The 22,376-nt window shown below is 38.1% G+C and overlaps 3 protein-coding genes and 1 long non-coding RNA gene across 4 annotated transcripts; 1 reads left to right on the plus strand and 3 right to left on the minus strand.

Annotated features, from left to right (window-relative positions):
• Positions 1–5,904: 5,904 nt before the first annotated feature.
• On the plus strand, positions 5,905–8,268 carry LOC119076074 (glucose transporter GlcP-like). Its single transcript, XM_037182723.1, has 3 exons — positions 5,905–6,126; positions 6,215–6,411; positions 7,072–8,268. The coding sequence occupies exons 1-3, from the start codon at positions 6,036–6,038 to the stop codon at positions 8,194–8,196; spliced, it is 1,413 nt and encodes a 470-aa protein (XP_037038618.1). The 5' UTR covers positions 5,905–6,035; the 3' UTR covers positions 8,197–8,268.
• A 4,158-nt stretch (positions 8,269–12,426) lies between these two features.
• LOC119076190 lies at positions 12,427–22,176 on the minus strand. The gene is made up of 3 exons (XR_005087559.1): positions 22,166–22,176; positions 18,142–18,147; positions 12,427–12,538 (listed from the first exon to the last, which is right to left on the minus strand). It is a non-coding gene; the product is annotated as an uncharacterized LOC119076190 (long non-coding RNA).
• On the minus strand, positions 13,800–17,271 carry LOC119076066. Its single transcript, XM_037182709.1, has 3 exons — positions 16,770–17,271; positions 15,970–16,166; positions 13,800–15,901 (listed from the first exon to the last, which is right to left on the minus strand). The coding sequence occupies exons 1-3, from the start codon at positions 16,939–16,941 to the stop codon at positions 14,774–14,776; spliced, it is 1,497 nt and encodes a 498-aa protein (XP_037038604.1). The 5' UTR covers positions 16,942–17,271; the 3' UTR covers positions 13,800–14,773.
• LOC119076067 (facilitated trehalose transporter Tret1-like) lies at positions 19,775–22,137 on the minus strand. Its single transcript, XM_037182710.1, has 3 exons — positions 21,925–22,137; positions 21,440–21,633; positions 19,775–20,969 (listed from the first exon to the last, which is right to left on the minus strand). Exons 1-3 carry the CDS (start codon positions 22,082–22,084, stop codon positions 19,836–19,838), a joined length of 1,488 nt encoding a protein of 495 aa, XP_037038605.1. The 5' UTR covers positions 22,085–22,137; the 3' UTR covers positions 19,775–19,835.
• Positions 22,177–22,376: the final 200 nt, after the last annotated feature.

The raw sequence follows: 22,376 nt of genomic DNA on the forward strand, positions 1-22,376 counted from the left end.
TTGATCTAATTTTGAGCGTTTTGCCACTTTAGGTCTAATTAACTCAAATGAGCTTTTTAGGCAAAATTGCTTTAGGCAAGCCAATTTCTGTGCCTTATCCGTTTACTAACTGAATAATTAGCAAGGGCTCTAGCCCCTAATTATCTCCGGCTCTGCACCATATACATATTAAAATCCGTCCATCAAATAAGCGGTTTCGTTCAATTCAAATTTTATTAAAATATTAATTTGCGTCGATAATAATATTGAACGACAATTGGCGCAGTGTTTGATTTTATTACAAAACCTAATCGACGCGTTTATATATCGCTTCGATTGGAACGCAATAATAAACCGAATGGGTAATTTATTCCGTCAAACTGTGCACACGCATTGGAATGAAAAAAAAAATAGTTTTTTTGGTATTAGGATTGTCGCAAACTATGAATGGATATGTTAATTCCAATTCAGTGAAAAACTTTTTTTTTTCTCGTTCGAGCTTCATTCTTCATTCTTCTGATTAAATAGCGCGACAATTTCAATGAAATCTTTTTTTTATTAATTAATTTATGGATGGATATACCTTCGTAGTATCAATTTATATTATTTTGAAATGGATTAATGAATGTCTGAAGTTGGTAGAAGAAGAAAAAAAAAGTTTTGCTAACAAGAAAGGAACAGTCACAAAAAAAGATTGAATTCGCAACTCTACAAACTGCTTAGTATAAATTTTATGCGTAAAGCTGACAATTAAAAAGTGTTTATGTTGCGTATAATAAATGCCGTGTATCAGTTGGTTCGATTTTTTTTCTTTAATTTAAATTATAAATTTTGATTGGCAATAAATTCCTCGGTTGTTTGTTTGTTTTTTTTTGCTTTCCTTTCTTTAATTTGCAAATCATTTCCAAGCCGAAAAGTTAATGACCGATCATACTCAATCTATTTTTTTAATTTGAAGCATCCATTCAATCGGAGCGTTTCTCTATCTTCGAATTGTAATATCGAAAAGGAATAGCTAAATACAGAACGAGGATGTGTCACATTGCTGAATTATAACAAAAATGAAATTTTCTTCTGTTTCAATAAAAATTGCTAAATGCGGTAAGATGCAGTAAGAAAACGTGTCATATTAGCGAATTATAAGAAAAATGAACAAACTCCTTTTGTTCAGCTCCATTTGTTGGGAAATTTAAATTTTTGATCACATTGTCCATGAAAATATTGTTCGTGAAGTGACAGAAGACCGACTTGCCGACAGCGTCGATCATTGACAGTTCTGTGAAATATTGCACAAATCCACGTCCTATGGTATGACGATGTCAATTGAAGTTGTTATTGATTTCAAATCGTCAAAAGGAGTTACACCAGAAAAGTTTCATTTTTCCTATAATTCACTGATGTGACACATCTCCTTTCTGTATTGAGCTAATTCATAATACAGTCAAACCTGAGTTCGATAGAGCCAAAATGTTCTTTTTTAACTCTAGTTTTTCTTTGCAAATGTAACGACTTTAATCGTTCAAAATAAACCCGTTCTGAAAATACACCTTTTGAGAAACACACCTTATGATAATTGTTTTTACAACCTACGTCAATACAATAACTTTTCTCTATTACTAAACAACAACAAAAAAGACTGCTTCTCGGTCTTTAAATAAATCTCTGCACACACCAAATGCTCAATATCGAAAAATAGAAAAAATTAGAAAAAAAAAGTTCATTTCGAACGACGAAAAGTTCTTTGATTCTGTTAAAAATAGTCAAACGAAATACGTTAGACATTTTGGCACCGACGGGGAAAATTAAAAACTGTTCGAAATTGGAATATTCAATTAACTGAAACAGAAAAAGAGTAACACCTGCACCATATGAAAAGCGCGCATGTTTTTGTTGTTGTTCATAAATTATGTCAGACACGTAATCGTCAGGAAATTTCCATTATTTTTAGTATAAATAAAAAATGAATTATTTTTCCTCGGTTGCATTGCACATTATAATTCTCTAATGGATCGGGGAGCCATTGAATTAATTGATTAACACTCACTGTGTTATCGCGTTGGAATGTTCTAAGACAATTCAATTGATTCAAAATTGAAAAAATTTTCACTTTAATTAATCAATTCGGTGCGTCTCATTTGAAACGAAATGAATTATTCAAATTTACCGGATGGGATATGACGAAACTTTTTAATTTTTTTTTTCTTTAATTAATTCAAGGGCGAGACACTTATATGTGATCAAAACGAAACCGCCTTTTTGTAGCCCCCAAAAAAGCTCAACATTTTTTAATTTAATTACGAAATGGAGATGTGAATGTTTAGGAGAGATGGCAACCAAAGTACTTGAATTAATTAATAGGAATTGACTTGGTTGCCCCCGGCAATTAAAGGGGACATCTCATATATTTGGGTAGGAGGATACACAAGAAATTGTTATGAAAATTCAGGGACTTTTTTTGTGAAAATATTTTTTCAGATTTTACCTCATTTTGCTAGATTTTGGAAAATTGTTGGAAAATTCTGGAAAATTTTGGAAAATTAGTGAAATATTTGGAAAATTCCTGAAAATTAATGGAAATTTTGGAAATTTCGTAAAATTTTTTGGAAAATTCTGGAAAATTTTGGAAAATTCGTGAAATTTTGGGAAAGCTACTGAAAATTTTGGAAAATTCGTGAAAATTAATGAAAATTTTGGAAAATTCGTAAATTTTTTTGGAAAATTCTGGAAAATTTTGGAAAATTCGTGAAATTTTGGAAAAGCTACTGAAAATTTTGGAAAATTCGTGAAAATTTTGGAAAATGTTTTCTTAAAATTGGATTCATGAAAATGCAATCGGTTTTTGATTAAAACAACGGTACACCTCGGTCAACCTATTCCGATCATTAGTTGATTTGTATACTTAAAAAAAAACTTTTTGTAGCCCATCTCTGAGACCGAATGGATACGCTTACCGTTTATAATCAGCAAAATGAAATCTTCCCCGGTAACGACTAGATTCCTTAGTTCAGAAATGGATATTTGTTTTTAGTGAAATTTTACAAACAATTTATTATCCAATGCGTTAGAACAACGCACTCCAAGAACCGGCGAAGGAACATATTCTTTAAACTGTCATTTGGCCTCTTATTTTGTATGGAACGTCCGTAACGCAGTAGCTTATACAAACATAAAAAGAAAGATTTTTCAATGAGAATTTTTAAATTCTGCGTCGTGGATGCCTCTTATTTAAATTCGTTCTTTTGGCTGTTCTTGGAGTGCGTTGATTAGAAACGACTGGCGAAAAATGTACCTTAAAGTTGAAAATGGAAATTTTGAAATGTTAGTCTGTTATGAATGAATGAAATTGACAAAAAAATGAAAAGAAAATCAAATATGTGCCTTACATACAATTGAAAATTAAAGTGCCAATACTAGAAAATGAACTTATTATAAATATTGAAATAAGAAGAAAATCTAGAAAGAGTACTGTCTACACTCTCTTCATATTATATACCTACAACTAAGCCTTTAAATACATTTATTATTATCGAAATCTATGTTAAATATTGTACACAGTTTAAGAGGATGACTCTAAATTAGATTAGTAAATTAAGCGAAATTAAAATATTTTTGTTAAATCGAGAATTGTACATTGTAAAATGGAAGATGAAAACATGAAGCCTAATTATCATTAATAGTTATATTGTATCATTGTATTGTATAGGTAGATTGTACCTAAACGTTTAAGGAGTCGAAAGAAAGATTTTTATTTTCACATTCAAAACCAAAACATACGTTAGCGTTATGACAATTTAATTCTTAATAAAAAAATTATCAATTTTGAAAAACACAAATTTTTTTGCAATTTTTTGTCTCTTCTTGGATGTGATGGACGTCGTTTCGTCTACATAGAGGGATCTGTGATATCTATCTTTACCCAGGATATCCGTTTCCGAAGATGTGCTTCTTTGAATCAAAATGGAAGGCAAGAAGAGTCTAACTAACGCAGCATTGAATCGTCGCCATTCAAGATGTTCTACATAGGGACCCACCCATTCACTCAAAATTCAAATTCTAAGACGCACTTGTGCGGAGAATTGATAAGCAGCACCTCAGAGAGGTGTGAGGCGCTTATCGTTTCTCTGCATTTACCGGTAAGTATGAAAAATCTATTAAAAGAAGACGTTACGATTTCGGCCTCTAAGCCTCAATTACGTGGACATCCAAATGGGTAAGTATAAGATCCAGAAAGGAATTCATCAACATCGATACAAATTTTCGCCGATCGGCTATTAATGTTGGTGAACCGACCTTACAGTGTAAGGCTTATGCAACCAACTTCAGTCGAATGGGACTTCACTTCATTTAGGCTGGATTCACACTCAAGAAAAATTCATCCGTTTGCAAGCAATGTTTCCTCCGTTTACGTAAACCACGCCTCTTTTCTATTGTTTGAACACAAATGTCGGTGAAGTAAAAGGATGATTTTTTTTTTAGTCTGAATGCAGTCTTAATTCATTTGCATTCATTTTAAGTATTCATGAAACACATTAATGCAACATTTTGAAGTTTTTTTTTTGACACATTTCTGTCACTATTTTCGCCAACTGAAGAGATCTGTAACAACAACGCACTTCAAGCAAAAGAGATTTTAATGACAGCTGCCAAATAGAGTACTATTTTGTACGAATTTTTCCAAAATTGGTTCGATATACCCTATTTAGAGTACCACTTATGCTTGAAGTGCTTTTCTAACAACCATAGAGGAATGCTGTTGGTAAACTAAAGCACAAATGTCATAGAATTTCGTATAACATGCACTAATGTCAGTCAGTGAACTATTGTTTTGTGAACCAACTTCACTCTACTATGGCGTTCATGGATAGTTTGCAGAGTGAAGTTATATCACTTAAAAATAGAGAGCAGAGAATGAAGTGCTGAAAAAAATTGTGGCATATTAACAGGCCAACCGAGACATTGAAGGCATTTTGGTGGGGAAATTAAAGCTAGAAATCAAACAGAACGAGAACCCGAAATAGCAAAAATACAAAACGTCCCTAATATTATCCCTTACCCTATCAGTACTGTGAAATTTAAAAAATAGGTAAAAAAGGTATTTCGATCACAGGGAGCACAGCCGACGGTGAAGGTAGTCAGAGCCACAGTTTATAACGAGAATATTATATTTACAGACATTTTCTCTGATCGTCTTAATAAAGATCATCATGTGAGGTGAAGAGTCACTTAAAAATGCGCAATCCAACACAACGTTGAAAATGAAATTTACTCAATTAATTGATTCACAAAATGTTACCCGATTTGTCTACTATCAGCAATTCACTCTATGTGTAGTGTAGAGTGTACACTGTACCAGTACATACATGCATCCGATGGATCACTCCAAGATTAGTTGTGCTGAAGCCAGTTTTCATTTTTCACTGATTTCCAATAGCACTACGTCTGGACTTTCTATGGTGATTGGTTTGTTTCGTCGTCGATCTTTAATTTCCTAACCAATAATCTGTAACCGTGATGTGCTTGGAAAACTAACTGACATTTCTAATCACAAGGGTTAGGACATTCATAAAAGAAAAACGTCAGATTTTTCTATACATTTTTTTATAGTTCCTCCCTACCTGTCCGTGTTTTGTTTTCTATACCTTGGACTCACATTTTATTGTCTTCTTAGAACGACGCTCTACATCTTAATCTTAATGCCTTAAAAGGTATGATATCAACGATGGAAGCTAAGTGACTTCTTATACCTATAACAGTTACTATTCGATTGTGAAAAAAAAAATTGTGAAAAATAGAAAATGTCTCACAGCTAGCACCACATTCCCTGGAATGCCCCATATATGCGTCATTAACGTACACCAAAAAGGTTATCAGTTAAATAAATTCTGATAAAAAATTTATACCCAAAACGAATTACTTTATCAAATTTTCTAATTCATTTATCAGCGAAGGTCTACTTTATTCGGTTCGTTTATAATTTTTGATTCAGTTCGTGTACGAAACAAATAAAAACCAAAAAAATCATTTTACACCAAAAAAATGACCAAAATTTGGTAAAAATGATCGAGGACGGATTTTCACCATTGGAAGACAAAACGAGATGCCAGAAATGGCAGCGAAACTGGCATCAAGAGAGGTCTCTAATCGGAGGTAAAAACAACACTTTTTGTTTACATTTATGCTTTCGATGCCACTCGAACAGAAACGGAAACCGAGTGAGTTCTTACTATTCGTACAGGAATCTTATTGATGATAAACAGTGGCATGCATGTGTCATGGTCGATTTTTAATGGGGAATTCGGAAGTCAGGCCTGGGCGGAGGAGGCCACTGTATTCGAAGTGTTGTTCGTTCAGATTGGCTTCTTTATTGGATCGATCGTTGGTGGATTTAACAGTGGATATTTTGTGGACAGTTTGGGAAGACGTAAAGTCATTGTAAGTATAGAGAGCAATAAATTTATGGACTTATTAGGGAGCAGTGGATGTGATTGCAATAGGAATCATTCGGTGTCTACATTTCGGATTGACTCGCACACCGCGAAAGTTGCTTTAGGCTCTTAAACTTTTATAAACGGATAGTTGATGCAGAGTACTTGTTTTGTCATTCGTTTTGTAATATAAGGGAAACGAAGACAGAGAGTCTGAAAACATCATTTATTTCGGTCGTCTTTGTCGATACGATAACAAATGGCGTACCCGACTGAAGTAGCTACAAAAAATGTAAAAGGAAAATGTTTCTTGCGACAACTTCAGCAAGTACTTCAAAAGGCTAGATGGCAAGCCGTTTACTTAAGATTGTATGCGTAGACCCGATCAACCTCACACACAACAATCATAACGGCGCGGCAGTATCTATTACTTCTTTCGTTCAAAATATTTTCATTTTGCCGATGCCAAATCTTTTACTTCATTAGTTTTGCTACAACTTTTCCATTTTGCTATTTATAAAGTCTCAAAGAGATCACAAGCACACTCCTTATTTTGTTGTCACCGTCAATAACAGATGATATTGCTGCTGCGCTGCACTCCACCGTCTCTTCCGGAACCAATATGTGAAGGCTACCGTTGCCAAGAAAATATTTTTTTTTGTTGCAGGGACTTGGTATCGCTGCTCAACTAATTGGTTCGATTATAACAATTTTTTCCGCCAGATCGGTGGTTGCGTTAATCTTCGCCAGGGTGATATCAGGATATGGTCATGGTACTGCATATCTTGCCCTAATGATCTACGCCGCCGAAATATCAACGAATCAAAATCGTGGAAAACTAATCAGCCTGATCCACATGGGCTTCGTGTCTGGTATTGTACTGTTTTCGGTAATGGTTCCATTTACCGTCGCCGAAAAACAAATTGAAATCGTCCATTTGATGGGAGTGTTGTCCGGAGCTCTGGCCGTCGTAGCGTTACCCCTTCATCATTTCTTCACGTATGAATCGCCGGCATTCCTAATCAAAGTCGGTAATGATTTGGATGGTCAAGAGAATCTAGTCAAGTTCAGGAATGATAAGTACATCACACCCGAAATTCGTGACGAATTTCAGGGCCTGAAAGATATGGTGATGAGAGATTCCAGATTCGTTGGAAGCATCTGGCGATTGTCGTCATTCTATTTTCTGCTATTTTTGAAAATGCTTAGCGTTATCGTGTTCAATTATCCGCTGAACGTTACACGAATAAATTTAGCCAAAGCAACGATCACTTCACTGCAAGACTATCCATTTCAGCCGCTCCTTCTCTCTGCCATCCGATTTCTCTTCAGTTTGGTCATTGTATTTGTCATTGACGGTACCGGTCGCAAACGTTCGCTCTCTTGGAGCGTACGGACAAGTTTCATTGCCATGCTCGTTCTATCCATCGGATACGTAGCATCCAGTCAAACGATTCCAATCATTTTCAATTTTGCTTTCGAATTATTTTCGAGTATGGGAACGTTGATGACAATCGACGTGTACTCCGGCGAAGCACTCAATATGGCTAAAAAGGGAATCGGTCTCAGTCTAGCCAATTGTGTCGAGAATTTATTCCAAATCGTTCTACTGTCGATTGGCATTGGATTCGGCATTACGTATGTATGCTCGTCGGCTGTGCTATTTGTTGCGGCTGCATATCTGCTTCTTTTCGTTTTCGTCAATTTACCGGAAACGCGAAAGGTTCCGTTGCCAGATGTGACGGGTAAATTTACGGGGATTTCGTTTAAATTATGTTTTTGTAAAAATTAAATTTATAATTTCGTGTTCGTGAGCGTGATGTAGTGATGTAGGAATTGAATAAACGAGAATTTAGTAGGAAACGACTGTGTCTTCACTTATTTCGTCACTGAGGACGAAACTTTTCTTTTGTTTCGTAATATAAAATCTAAACCTAAAATAGGAATATCCAATTCCCTCTGATCGCACAATCAGCTTTTATTGGAATCTCCTATTTCTTCTAGAGGTGAACAATGTTTTTCAGGTGTATTTTAACAAAAATTCGTTTTTGTCCACGAAATAAATATGAAAAGAAAAATCAACTAAAATGTGATAATTTTGGGATAATTTGACCATTCAGGTGAGAAAGTATTTATTTTCCGACCGCTCTTTTTCAACAACAACAGCGATGTTTGTGTAATTTTACTCCTATTTCTCTCAGAGGTGAACACAATGTTTTTCATGTGTTCCTGGTGTGATAAACCGTTGTAATCCATTAAACGAAAACGTCAATTCGTTAAAACATTTTTGAAAATATAAACAAAGTGACAGCTCACGTAAGAGAAATTCTACTTTTTTCCACACGGGAGCGAAAGAGCTCCACTTTTCTCACTAGAAATGTCATTCGACTAGGGATGAGCGGGTTGACCCGAAGATTCGGGTAACCCGCAAACCCGATCCGGCCCGTCGGGTTTTGGGCGGGCGGGTTGTGAGTAGTTCGGGTTGGCTCTGAGTCGGGTTTCAAAAAATGAATTTCGGGTTGGGCCGGGTTTGGGCGGGTATTTGAAATCAAAGCCCGAATTAACCCGACGTATTTAAAATGACTATAAAAATGATTCGTTCAGTCATATTAGTTCACTTAGAACTCTCAACAGAGTTTTTCTTAAGTCGACTCGATTGTCGTTCGTTAAATTCTTTGTCATACAGAGTATAAAAGATTAAAAAAAAAATTAAAAGTGTAAGATACTGACAGAAGTGTCACTGAATGGTATTAGTATATCACGAGTTAAGTAAATTTAAATTTTTCAATCGTAGTTTGCGTGTCGAATCCGTCGAATTTCAGTCTTCAATCCCAAAAATTAATCAAATTACGTTTATCACTAGTATAAGTCCGATTGAAAAATTAATTCACGCCATAAGTGCGCCTTCCATTTCAAAACATAGTGCACATCGGCCATGAAAGTATTCACTGTGCTGATGAAAATCCACGTAGAGAATAAGGACGAAACGCGTAATAGCTATTTACATGCCTAGAACGATAATCACGATGTTATTCCCCTATTTCATCAGTTAGGGTGATCATTTCTGATCAATGCACACAGATCATGGGATCCTTTGTACTACCCTGTCATCATTAAAATCTTGAAGCCCTTTTCAGGACCTCAACTCCTTCTCAACCTATTACCTTACGCTCTACACGAGCCACTCCAGGCGAGCAAACTGATCCCTATGATTAGGTACCAAAATGATCAGCTAATCTCTAGGGCAGAAAGCAAAGAGTGACTGGCGTCAACCTCGCTTCATTAGATTGTGATTGTCAGAAAGCCACTGGGAGGACGGCTGCGTCTCACCCCTTAGGCCTTACACTAATGAAAGCAAGTAAGGCAACATTGTCGCCCGAATCACAGTCCTTGTCATTGAGATTGACAAAGCCTGTGATTTACATTCCGCTCGATATTAACCTGGTCCAGTCTCATATTTCATCAGACTAGCCCGTTCGAACGTAAGCTTTCTCTGCAGTGAGCCAATATAAAAGCCGAGCCAGGCAGAAGCGTCACTCAACAGTGTGCCACCAAATGGCCAACCGCCAAACTTTACCATTATTTAGCCCAAAAGCCCTTACTTCCAAATTAGACTGACGAACCAGCCACCTTTGAGAAGAGGGCCTTCGGTGCAAAAGGCAAGGTGACAGCTTGTCCAGATTATGACACACTACTGAATAGCACAACGACCCGACACGGCGACCATATCGTCCCTTTGCAAAGAGTTTTGCACAACATCGAGTACATTCCCCGGATATAAATTCAGAGAGCTGTACACTAATTGAGTGTATGCTGTCTCTGCGAGGAATCAAAATAAAAGCCGGTAAAAACTAGCATCTCTCAGCAGCATAACACCACCAATCCATCCGTCGACCTTGTCCACTCTATAGCCCGAAAGCCTAAGCTCTATGAATAGTCCGGATCATTTTACTCATATAGAAGCAAAATAGGACCTAGCCACATCATTGAGTAAACTTTTAGACCATAAACCAGCCGAAGGACAAAGCTGGCGAGTGAGGCAAAGCCACTAAGAGTCCTGGTAGTGACACACCACTAAGAAGAGTACCAATCTCGACAAGCCTTCCTAATGTCTCTCCGCAAAGAAATTCCGCTTACAGCGTCCAAAAATTCACTGAAACACGTTCTCAAAATATTCGTCGTGAATTTCTGGTGGATCCAGCTGTCACTGTCTTTCACTGGTATGCTTATACACGTACACAGTGTGAGGTTATGACGAGCACCGTATCATTAGCCGCACGAAAACGCTGGTTTATTGGATGATTATACGAGAACTCCAACTTTACCGGCGACCGTGGCACTTCATAACTGAGATTTAGTCAACAGAAATGTTTTTCTGGTCAGTTCTGACTACAAAAAGTATAATTAAATTCAGACACAGAAACAAAACACTTGTTGACGTTTGCAGTGTTGTCGGCCATGAAAGTATACTCTATGTACATTCATTGCATATCAGGACTTTTTAAGCACAGTTTTTGACATTAGTTACATGAAGTCAGCAGTATTTTGTCCAACTGTCAGTTGCCAAAATTTAAATTTTTGGAGGACCTATGGCGTGAATTACCTCTCACCGAAGTCCTAAGATCCCGCGCTAAAAATTAGCAGTTTGTTTTCGGTGACAGTCGACAAGTGATTCTTGCTTGTATGGAAAAAAGTTTTCTCGATATTTGGAAATTCCATACCCTACAAAATATTGTGTTGGTAAATGGAACATTTTCTCTATGGACTACTAAGTTTGTATGGCTCACTATGGGGAAAAAAATTTCCAGACAAACTTGTGAGATTTTTAGTGAACACTAGAAATTTTTTTAAAAAATCGCGTCCATAGAGTAAATGTTCCATTTACCAACACAATATTTCGTAGGATATGGAATTTCCAAATATCGAGAAATTTTTTTTCTATTCAAGCAAGAATCACACCGGCGGCGGCGGACACATTCGCCAAATTCTTAAAATTTCATTTTTTAGCCTTTTTAGCCTCGAGTATAAAAACTAAACTCGGTTCGGGAATACCCTTATTATCCCATTAGTGCGCTAAAAATGTAAATAATTACAAGTGACGTTTAGACGATGTTACGCTGATGTCTTGTAATAAATGTCAAACACTAAGCGTTAAAATGACCCGCTATACTGTATGTTTTAAATAGAAGGCGCACTTACGGCGTGAATATTTATTAAAGTTAGGTGTAATCCTGGTGTTTATGATACTCATAAATTTGTCTCTGATCAATTGGCGAAAAACTAACCCCAAAACTGAGTCGTTAATACGTTCAGCGATTTAACAATAGTTTGAAATCTGTCAGCGCAGCTAGAATTTTCTATACAGATTTTACTGGGCGGGCCGGTTTTTGGGCGGGTTTCATATATCTTTATCGGGTTGGGCCGGGTTCGGGCGGGTTAAAAATTTGTCGGGTTTCAGAAACGGATAACGGGCCGGGTCGGGTTAGGGCGGGTTTTGAAAAAACCTCAACCCGCTCATCCCTACATTCGACCAATCGTCAACAGAACTCAATTTTGTCATGGTTTATTAAGAGGAGAAGGTAAGGTTAGTCACACCGCACTCATGAATTGAAACAAAAAACATTGGGAATTTCCTGCATACACACAAGTCACCCGAGAAAATGAAAATTCCTCCTTTTTACCCAAGGCAGTAAACTTTCACGCAGATACAGATACGCGGGTGACACACCACAGTTGAAGATAAAATGGCGGATTTCATACAAAAATTCACCTCCTTTGACGATTCTTGTCGCCGTCAAGGCTGTATACTTTGGGGAGGTCACGCAGATACAGATACGCGGGTTACACACCACAGTTGATGATAAAATGGCTGATTTCATACAAAAATTCACCTACTCTGATGATTCTCGTCGTCTTGATGATGTGGTGAAAATTTTTACATGTAAAATCATCAGAAGTGGTGGGTGCCCGCGTATCTAATAAAATGGCAGTCTGCGTGACCTCCCCAAAGTATACAGCCTTGGTCGCCGTGACGATGTGGTGAATTGCTTTTTATATGTAAAATCTTCAGAAGTGGTGTGTTCCCGCGTATCTCATAAAATGTCGATCTGCGTGACATCTTCAAGGTTTACAGCCTTGCTTTTTACCGACACAACGTTTTTTTTTCAACGCATGCTAGAAAATAGTCATTTTCTCACCTCAGACTTCGCGATTTTTTGTGGTGAAAAACGTTGTGTTGACCTCGGGAAAAAGGAGGAAATTTCATTTTCTCGGGCTCTGTGAGCGAATACCTATTTCACAATAAAGACCACAGAAGTTTCGGCTGAGGTGAGAAAATGACAATTCGATGTTGCGAAAAGAATGAGTCAGAGTCAGAGCAAGAAAGTAACTACGGTGGCTATACTCAATAAAGTCATGGTTAATGAACGTCTACACAAGGTATGGTCGAATGTCAAACTTTGTATGGAGCGGAGGACATAGCGATTTCATATAAAGAAACTCACCTCTCATTAAAGATGAGTTTGTTTATATAAAATCGCTATGTCCTCCGGTTTGTATGAATAGACCATACCTGGTTTAAACTTTCATTGGTCATGTTACGATTAGCAACGCGAAAGCTCTGGCAATGGTAAAAATTATCTTACAGCAAAAACGGGAACACACGAAGCGCCAATTGAAACAAAAGGAGCAAACGACGTAATGTTACATTTTTGGAGTGGTATGGAAAGATGAAAACGGCGTGTTCCCGAATGTCTAAGAAAATGGCAATTTGTGTAACCTCCCCAAAGTTTACAGCCCTGATGTGAATAAGAAATTAAATTAATTTGCGACGGTTTTGCATAGTAATTTTCTAGCGTAACCTCAGTCATTTTCATAGACTAACTCAGTGTCTCACCATTTACAACACTGACACTCTTTAAGACACAACCTAAGACTGAAGCAAAGCAAGGTGAACAGTTCTTTGAAGAACAAAAAGTGTTTTCTTGAGATGGAGACTTAGACTTCACAAATCACCTTCTTTAACGCAAGGTTCTTTCAGAACCTTGCTTTAACGAAAGTGAGTCTTTGCGAACACATAAATTGACGCAGTGAAAAAATCCTGTGCGTCTTATGTTTGTCCACAACCTACACCACGATGGTTTTCCTTTATTCCCAATATCACCAAGAGAATGTGTAGAATTCGTAAAACAGGAAAATTGTTAATTCAGCGGAAAAAGTGAGTAGAAGAGACGTTATTGCGTTGCTGTCCAATTATCTTCACAATTGGCTTCAGTGACTTGAGGTAAAATGGAATGAAAATGGTAGACTTACCTGGCCAAATTCTCACCACCAAGATGATTTTCTACGTATGTCGTATCTCGCAGACGGTCTAGCATAGAATTAAACGCGCAAGACTTGATCAATTTACGAGTTTCTATTATTTACGACAACAATTTTTGTACACAACGAAATCTGAATGATTAACTGCTTGAATTAGTCTCCGAGACGGATGTTAACGTAAATGCAGACATTGGAACCACTTTCTTTGCCGGATGACCAGCGTGAGTTTTGGGCCGCATCATCGTTCCTTCAACCCTAAAATTTTGCGAATTTCTGGCGAATCTTGACTTGCCCGGCAGATCGTAGATATGTTCCGCGTAGGTCTTGTGATGCTTGCAAATACATTTTTTCACATTCGGTTCCGCATTTGACACTAGAACGGCGGGATGATCACGTTTGCGATAGTCGCGAAGTTCATCCGGTCTCCGGTTAATGTTCCCGTCGCGACCTTCGATGCCCACATTGGTGAGATTTTTCTCGTATTTGTCGAACTTTTTGGGGAATTTCGTTTTCAGTTCGGTGGACAGGCTCTGTAATGGTGCATACCAGCCGGGCAGTAGATTCCGCTTCTTGAATGTGAACGATGGATGGTCGTCCAGGCGACTCGATTTTTCGTCTCTGTAGCCATAATTTGGGGCGATTGAATTTTTCCGAATTTTTTTCTGGTCACCATCGACCGTCTTGGCCATGTGAAACTCCTCCTTCACTTTGCTTAAAAACTCATCGAATACCGCTTCCAAACGAGAAGACAACATTTTGAAAATGCAAAAAAGGAAAAATTTAAATTTTAGGAAAACTTAGAAATTGTCCGGCTGTTCCGAAGTTCAAATATTGAATGAGAGAAAATGAAAATGTTGCTGTGATCGTGCCTGAAATTGAGGCTACTGAGTTGACTATACGGTGACTTCGTTCGACTGATTCTGGTTACTCAAGTGAAAATTTTTTGTCTACAATTGTCGGATGGTGTCCCACAAATCGTAAATTTATTTCAAAAAAGAAAATTATTTTCGCCGCAACAGTAAACTCGAATGTGGGAGGGATAAACGAAGTCACTTCCGGAACAAGTCTCTTGTTTCTTTGATGGACTTCTTAAACGTCTCAGGAAGAGCCAACTGCAGAAACAGTGCTAACACCAACATTATACCCACTGTAATGAATCGTAGCACATTCAGTCGCAAGGCAGTCATTGGAGGGAGAAATAGAAGTCCGACAAATAGGATTTGAAGGCAGTACTCGACTGATGTGACCAAGGCCATTGACCATGCTTTTTTGGACGTAGAAAATGCTTCAGAGAGCAGTAAGTGTTGCAAAGGATCGATGCCAATGGAAACGAATAATTGAAATGCTATGCTTAGCACACCGAGAATCCAGTACGACGATGACGACGCAAACGAAACGGTTTCGACAATTATGGCCAATACCAGTAATAATGAACCGGATGTAACACTGGACACGGCCAGATGTGACTTGCGCTTGAAGAAATCGGTCGAAAATACCGGAACTAGTGATCCGATGAATCTAGATCCGGACAAAACCGCCGGCGCCATATGATAATTATCCAAATCGAACAGCAATGCCACCATACTGATCAGGGTGTAATTGATCATAAAGTTGTTTGTCATCACTGCTAGGACTCGCAGAGTAATCATTTTGCCCGTCACGGACGCATTTCCATCGGCTAAAATATTTGCATTTTCCCTCACGTCCTGGCCAACCATCAGTTTCATTTCCTCCAAATCGTGAGTCAGTTTCGGTGTCATAAACGATTCGTTTCTCAGTTTCAATAGATTGATAATCGCCTCGGATTCGTTGCCACGTCGGAGCAGAAACGGTACCGATTCGTAGGTCAGAAAAATGGTGCACACGACCGCTAAAACGGTGACCGCCAGTGCGATTATGCCAAATACACCAGTCATGTCCGCAGTGTAATCACTCGATACGGTAGCTACCAATGTGCTGGACACAAACACTCCGGAAAACATGACGCAGTTTATGCTCGACAAAAGCATTCCACGAGTTTCTTTCACCACATTTTCGGTTGCATGAGTTATGGTGGCACTGTAAACGATTCCGTGTGCGAAGCCAGCAAGGCATCTTGCAGCAATTATGGCTCTGTATTCTTTGCTCAAGGCAATAAATATTATACTGCTGGGGACTAACAGGGCACCCCCAATGTACTGGCGGGAAATAGAGCAATTCACTTTGGGTTCAAGCTTTTACCGTATTCAAACAATTCATTACTTACGTAGATGGACTTCTTCGTAACGCGGGTAACAAGAACAGCACCAACTACTGAACCAACTACAGCAAATACAAACCAAGACATGAAAAGGAACTGAACCATTCCCACATCAGATACGTTAAATGTCCATGGTTCCGTCAGTAGAATTCTCCATATTCCCCAACCAATGTGCATTCCACTAACGAACAGCAGTAATATACCTAGTTAAATAGACAGACGAAAAATTGCTTCATCACACTTTAAACTAAGTGGAAACATTTCTAGGACTCCAAGGCTGTTGATAACGAGAGAGATTTAACCTTTCATAGACGGCAAGCATATGCGCAGTTCTACTGTCGGATCTATTACTTCATTTGATTGAAGTATTTTCAAGAGATTGAATTTAAAATCTTTTACTTCATTTGTTTGAACACGTTGTTGTGCTATATAAGACCGCATTAAGCAGAGATCAGAGCTTTCTTTTTGCAGTTGTTATCGATAACAGATGATAGTCGTCTGTATCAGGTCTATACGTAAGTTGATTCGCCAACAGCAATATTTTAAGTAGTTGTACATCTTGCACCAGCACGCTGTTCTTTTCCTCGCCCATAACATATTCCATTTAATCTCTTGATAAATAACTCACATCACAACGGTTAAAGGTGTTAATATCATCTCACAGCTATACCACCAGGGGAAGCTTTGCAGGAATACTTTGAAACGAGAGTGAAGTGGAAGTTTATAGTTTACGGTGTCTGGTTAACACACTAACCAGAACTGAATTTTCATAAAGTGAACACGACCACTTGTATGTGCATTCTTACCTCCCGCAACCGAATTGCTTTGTGGCTTGTTCTTCTGATGAAATTCGCAGTAGGATAGATCCACATCTCTCACCGCATTTTCTATGATAATTTGTTGGTGATACACCTGCTGCTGTGTGTGGAATACAGTATTTGATGAGTCTATGTGTTGTTTCTGATCACTTTGCGCCATTCTGTCCTCGAAAAATGTTTCAGCAATTGAATGGTCTGAGCCGAATATCTTACACTCGTTTGTACAACACAACACTTGACAATAAACTGTTGTACGACATGGAATTAAAATTTTCAGTTTATCGGTGGATGTCGTATTGCTATAGCGAGTACGCTGATAAGACCCCGATATCAATTATCTGTTATTGGAAAAGTGATATTTAAATTCACTCTGATCGATTGACTGGGTGATTTTCTGTTACTTTCACTCGCACACGCATGGGAAACGAAAATGGGCGATTGCGAACTAATTGAAGGGACAATATTGATTACAATATTCCGAGTATCCGATGTGCGTTATACTAACAACTTCCGCGAATAATCCGAGCTGAGAGTTTGATATTAATTTCAGATATGAACAGACATGTTCGATATCGACAACTAACATCAAACACGTTCAAGTACTTTTAAATGGAAACGCAGTTCGCTGTTATCTGATTACTGAAGAAATTTTGGAGCTTAATTCACCTCCGTTTTGCGATAGCGAGTAGTGAGAAAGGTGACTTCATTTTCACACTAGCATATCGTAGTCGGAATGCTTTTGAACGCTTTTTTTGCTTCATTCCAAAGAACTTTAATTCGTCTCACACTTAAATGAAACTCTCCCGTTTTGGAAGCTGTTTGTAGTCTGACATACAGTCATCACAGTTGTGATACTAGGCCAGTATTAATGTCAAACATGCTTTCGACGTGTATAGAGTTTGTATATCCGAGCCGAAGGCGAGGTATTCACTGACTGTCGAAAAGACAGTCATCACAATGAAATTCTCGTAAAATTTACCGAAAATTAGTCTTCATGTGATCATTCATGTGGAGGGCAAACTGCCATGTAATGTACAACATTCGCATGGGGCAGGTAGAAAAGATATTTTTTGTTCGACGCAGAATTACTTGATCAACAGCTCTAACCTTTGCGTCTGCTGTTTTAAACAAATTGAATGCTATTTTTGATACACATTTCTACTGCACATCGTCTTTGGACCAAAGCACCTAGTACAGTACTAGAATACGTCGTGTGTTAAAATAAAAATCTCTTCATTAGGACCTTTGACCACTGCTTCGATCTGAGAGAAAATTAAATGCGTCTGTCGACGTTTTGCATTCATATGCAGTTCAAAAATACCATTTCTCATCAGGCCATGGCGACAGTGGTACATGATACAATGCTCTAGGGACAACATATCAATTTGAACACGAACAAGTCTAGCGAATCATAATCGAAATGAAATTCCGATTTATAACTATTCTTGCAGACAAGTGGCGGTATGTGGTTGAACCACCACGAAAGATAAACAAAGGGACTTCCTAGGTTCACTAATCTATAACTTCATTTCTTTAACCATTCATTTTACTATACATAACACCACACACTCAGTACTCTCACATGAAGCAACCCCTGATCACTCTAGTGACCAGCGAAACTTCAGACCAAAATAGCTCGAAATCTACTAATAGTACGGTTGCATGTGTCATTCCGCTCGCTTTGCAACTTTTTAATTTTTTCGATATCGCATGTTGTTTGTGGTGAAAAATTATAAAACTAAATTTTTTTCTGGAAAATAGAAAATCGATTTTCCGGCCGGAAAAACCATTTATAATGAAAAAATTATAAGTCAAATATCTCCTGAAGGAATGTGTCTTTTTCAATAATCTTTTTTTTTTCTGACCCGTCATCCTATGACGACATTTTGTGGAACAACTTTTTTTTGGTTAGGCCAGATGGCGTTGGTATCGGTACTTTCCCAAAAAGAAACCCGGAAAATTCCTCATAAATCTCTTGAAAATGTTCGATCATTGGAAGTCACAGATTCGATCCGTGTACTCTAGCTTGCCATTTGTGACAGGTTAATATCACCAGTGTAGAAATAATTGAGCTCGAGCTGCCACCGGATATTTAATAAAAACACCACATGGCTCCAAATTCAACGTTTATTGTGAAAAATATTTCTAATTTGTCATGAAGATTTAACATCCGAAAGACGTCCAATTAGGCATACATACATAGGGCGAGATATGCTAGCAACACTACTTACTATGCGGTTCCAAAAGCTTATCCTCTTTTAATCATAAATTAATCTCCTTCATGGGACATACTAAACAGAAAAGCTGAAGCTTCATAATAGTACATTGCGATATCGGGGAATATTGCCAGCGTTATACATCCGTGTATATTACACAAAGCACGAGTGCACCATATAATGTTTATGTGATACGGCAATGTAAATGGCGCTTCGCTCATATGAAATATGCACTTACATTGTCTATTCACGTAAAGCACAGTACACGGAAAAAACACAAAATGTCGATGTACGTTTGAGTCGATCACGTTTTACGTGTGGGTCGCAAATGCTACGTCTCGTACGTAGTATGTACATCAAAGTCGTAAAATTCAACGTCTACATCGTACAATAAACGGCTGAGTGAACCATTGGTTTTGTCCTCACTCAACTACAACGTACAAAACCAATGGTTCACTCAGTCGTTTATTGTACGATTTAGACGTAAAATTTCACGACTTCGATGTACATACTACGTAGGAGATGTAGTATTTGCGACTCACACGTAAATCGTGATCGAATCAGACGTACATTGACATTTTCCGTTTTTTCCGTGTACGTCCGTTGGTCCAAATTTTTATTTTTACGAGTGGAAATACTGCTATTTCCTTCGGGTCGGGCTATAACTCTAAGGTAGATAATAATGACGCCACGCATATCGCATACTATGGCAGAATTAGTGTTCGGTAAAATACTCCGAAAAACAGTGTTTAATGCCGATATATTCATGGCAATGCAATAAAATACGATAAGGAACTCAGTTTGAGGTGCAACAAATTATCACAAAACGTATGGTCGATCATTTGCGGAACAGGTCCCTCGTTTCGCTAATGGTCAAATTTAACGTTTCTGGGATCGACAAATACAACACTAAAATCAGGGCAAACATTACACCGGATGAAGTAAATAGTACGGTGACCGTCGTCAAATAAGTAATTCCGTCAATGAAAAAAATGCTAATGAGCACCATCTGCAGAATGTATTCGACAATTGCGACAAATGCTATCGACCAAGCCTTTTTCGAGGTGGAAAATGCTTCGGCGAGCAATAAATGTTCGATGGGATCGATACCGAACGAGGCGAATAGTTGAATTGCTATGCATAGTGTTGCAGGAATCCAGTAAGTGCTAGATCCGAATTCACTAACACTCACGACAATGATCGCTAGCACTAGCATCAATGAACCGCAAGCGACTCCTGAAAGAGTGAAATGAATTTTTCGTCGCACAAAGTCTGTGGTAAAAATCGGAACGAAAGAGCCGACAAATCGGATTCCTGTCAATAAGACGGCGGAGATATGATGGCTGTCTGGATTGAATATTCGTTTCGTCAGAGTTATCATGATTAAGTTCAACAGACAGTTATTGGTTAGCGTGGATAGCGTGAGCACTCCAACCATTTTCGCTGTCGCATATACGTTCCCATTGGTGAAAATATTTGGACTTTCTTTCTTGTCCTGCACCACCATCAATCTCAGTTCGTCCAAATCGTTTGTCAGTTTTGCCGTCAACACAGACTCATTTCTCAGTTTCAACATATTAACCACTGCCTCCGAGTCTTTGCCGCGCCGCAACAAATACGGAATCGATTCGTATGTTAGGAACACAGTGCACAACATTCCGAGCATCGAAAACGAAAGGCCAAACATGCCCAATATTCGATCACTATTGAATGCGCCAACCTCACCATAATTGACTGCTGAAATTACCGTCGCTGATACAAAAACTCCACAGAACATCAGCGAATTTATGGTCGACATTAGCATTCCTCGAACCTCCTTCACAACATTTTCAGCCGCATGGGTTATGGTTGCATTGTAAACAATACCGTGCGTTAAGCCAGCAAGGCAACGACCGACGATAATGGCAATGTGATTGTTGTACCATATGATAAACGATATGCTGCTTACTGCCATTACAATGCCACCAGTGCACTAGTGATGAGAAATAGTTTAAGAAAAGCGAAAATGAATTTCTTGCCTGCCCCATGCGAAAGGTGACCATTACACAGCAATTGACCCCCAGCAAAAATGAGCCATTACGTGACAAATGTTTTCGGTTCTTTTCACGTGAATTGCTTTGTGATATTCATCGTTCACATGGGACGGGCAGTAAACCAGAATATATTGGATGGTTGCTACGTAATTCATTAGTTAAGAAACAGCCTTGCGATACTTGAAAACACTTGCTTCCGTAACTGTTTTTTTTTTGACAAAGGTAGATCCGAAGGATATTTTCCGACGCCTGTTGCTCAAAAAGCACACTCAACAAGTATAGTTGAAAACCTCGCCTTCGGTTGGAATACAAAACTCAACCCTGGTTGAAAATACAGTCACCAAAGCTTGTGTGTAATGAATTACTTTCGCAGCCTCCAATGTAATATACTATTCCTAATGGTTCTCACGTAAATAAAGTTCTTCCGCATTCTCGTGACCAGCACGGCCCCAATAACACATCCAATAACCGCAAACACATACCACGACATCATTATGAAAATTATAAGATCCAAATTAGTAAACGAAAACCATGGTTCTCGAACCTCTACTCTCCAGACACCCCATCCGGCGTGAAATCCACTGACCAGTAGAAGACAAATTCCTGTTGACGAAAGAAAGTCGAAAAATGTACATCAACATTGTGAGATCCGGAAGAATCGATTTTTCTACATTCATCTGTTATCGAAAACAAAGGCCCACAATAAACGATTTGCTTTGGTAAATGTTACCTTTTATGCCATCATGTCTGAACAACACATGAAGTAAAAGAATTGGTTTCAATTCATTGAAAATTCTCAAGTCAAAAGAAGTCGTAGATTCATTATGTCTGTAGAAGCAAACAACCAACTAAAATGACCCTTTAGTCTAGTCGGACAAAAAACAACCATCTCACCTCCACAAACGGAATTGCTTTGCGGTTTATTCTTCTGAACGATTTCACAGTACGATCGTTCAATGGTATAACTTCGCGGACACACATTGTGGAAATCTACGCGTTTGTTAAAATCTAAAGATTCTCGTTTATCGTCTACAGAATCACTTGATGTTTGCATTCTCGGAGCAACGATTTGAGAAAGGAACACGGTTCGATGGTTGGATGTGATTGTTCGATGAAATTCTTACAAATGAATAACTTCAGCCAACAAACACCTCGCGTATGGATAGTATGGGTTCATTTTCTGTGGCGAATTAATTTGCATGTTGATTTTAGCTACATTTTTCCCATCGAAGATTAATACACCAAAATTATCTCTATTTTGCTGATAATTTGTTTATATTTTAATATCAACGGTTTCGGTTATAATCTTGGGACAATATATTGTAAATCAAGCGAATTTCATGCAA

The sequence above is a fragment of the Bradysia coprophila genome, unplaced genomic scaffold (genome assembly GCF_014529535.1).
Source record: "Bradysia coprophila strain Holo2 unplaced genomic scaffold, BU_Bcop_v1 contig_232, whole genome shotgun sequence".
NCBI classification, from domain to species: domain Eukaryota; kingdom Metazoa; phylum Arthropoda; class Insecta; order Diptera; family Sciaridae; genus Bradysia; species Bradysia coprophila.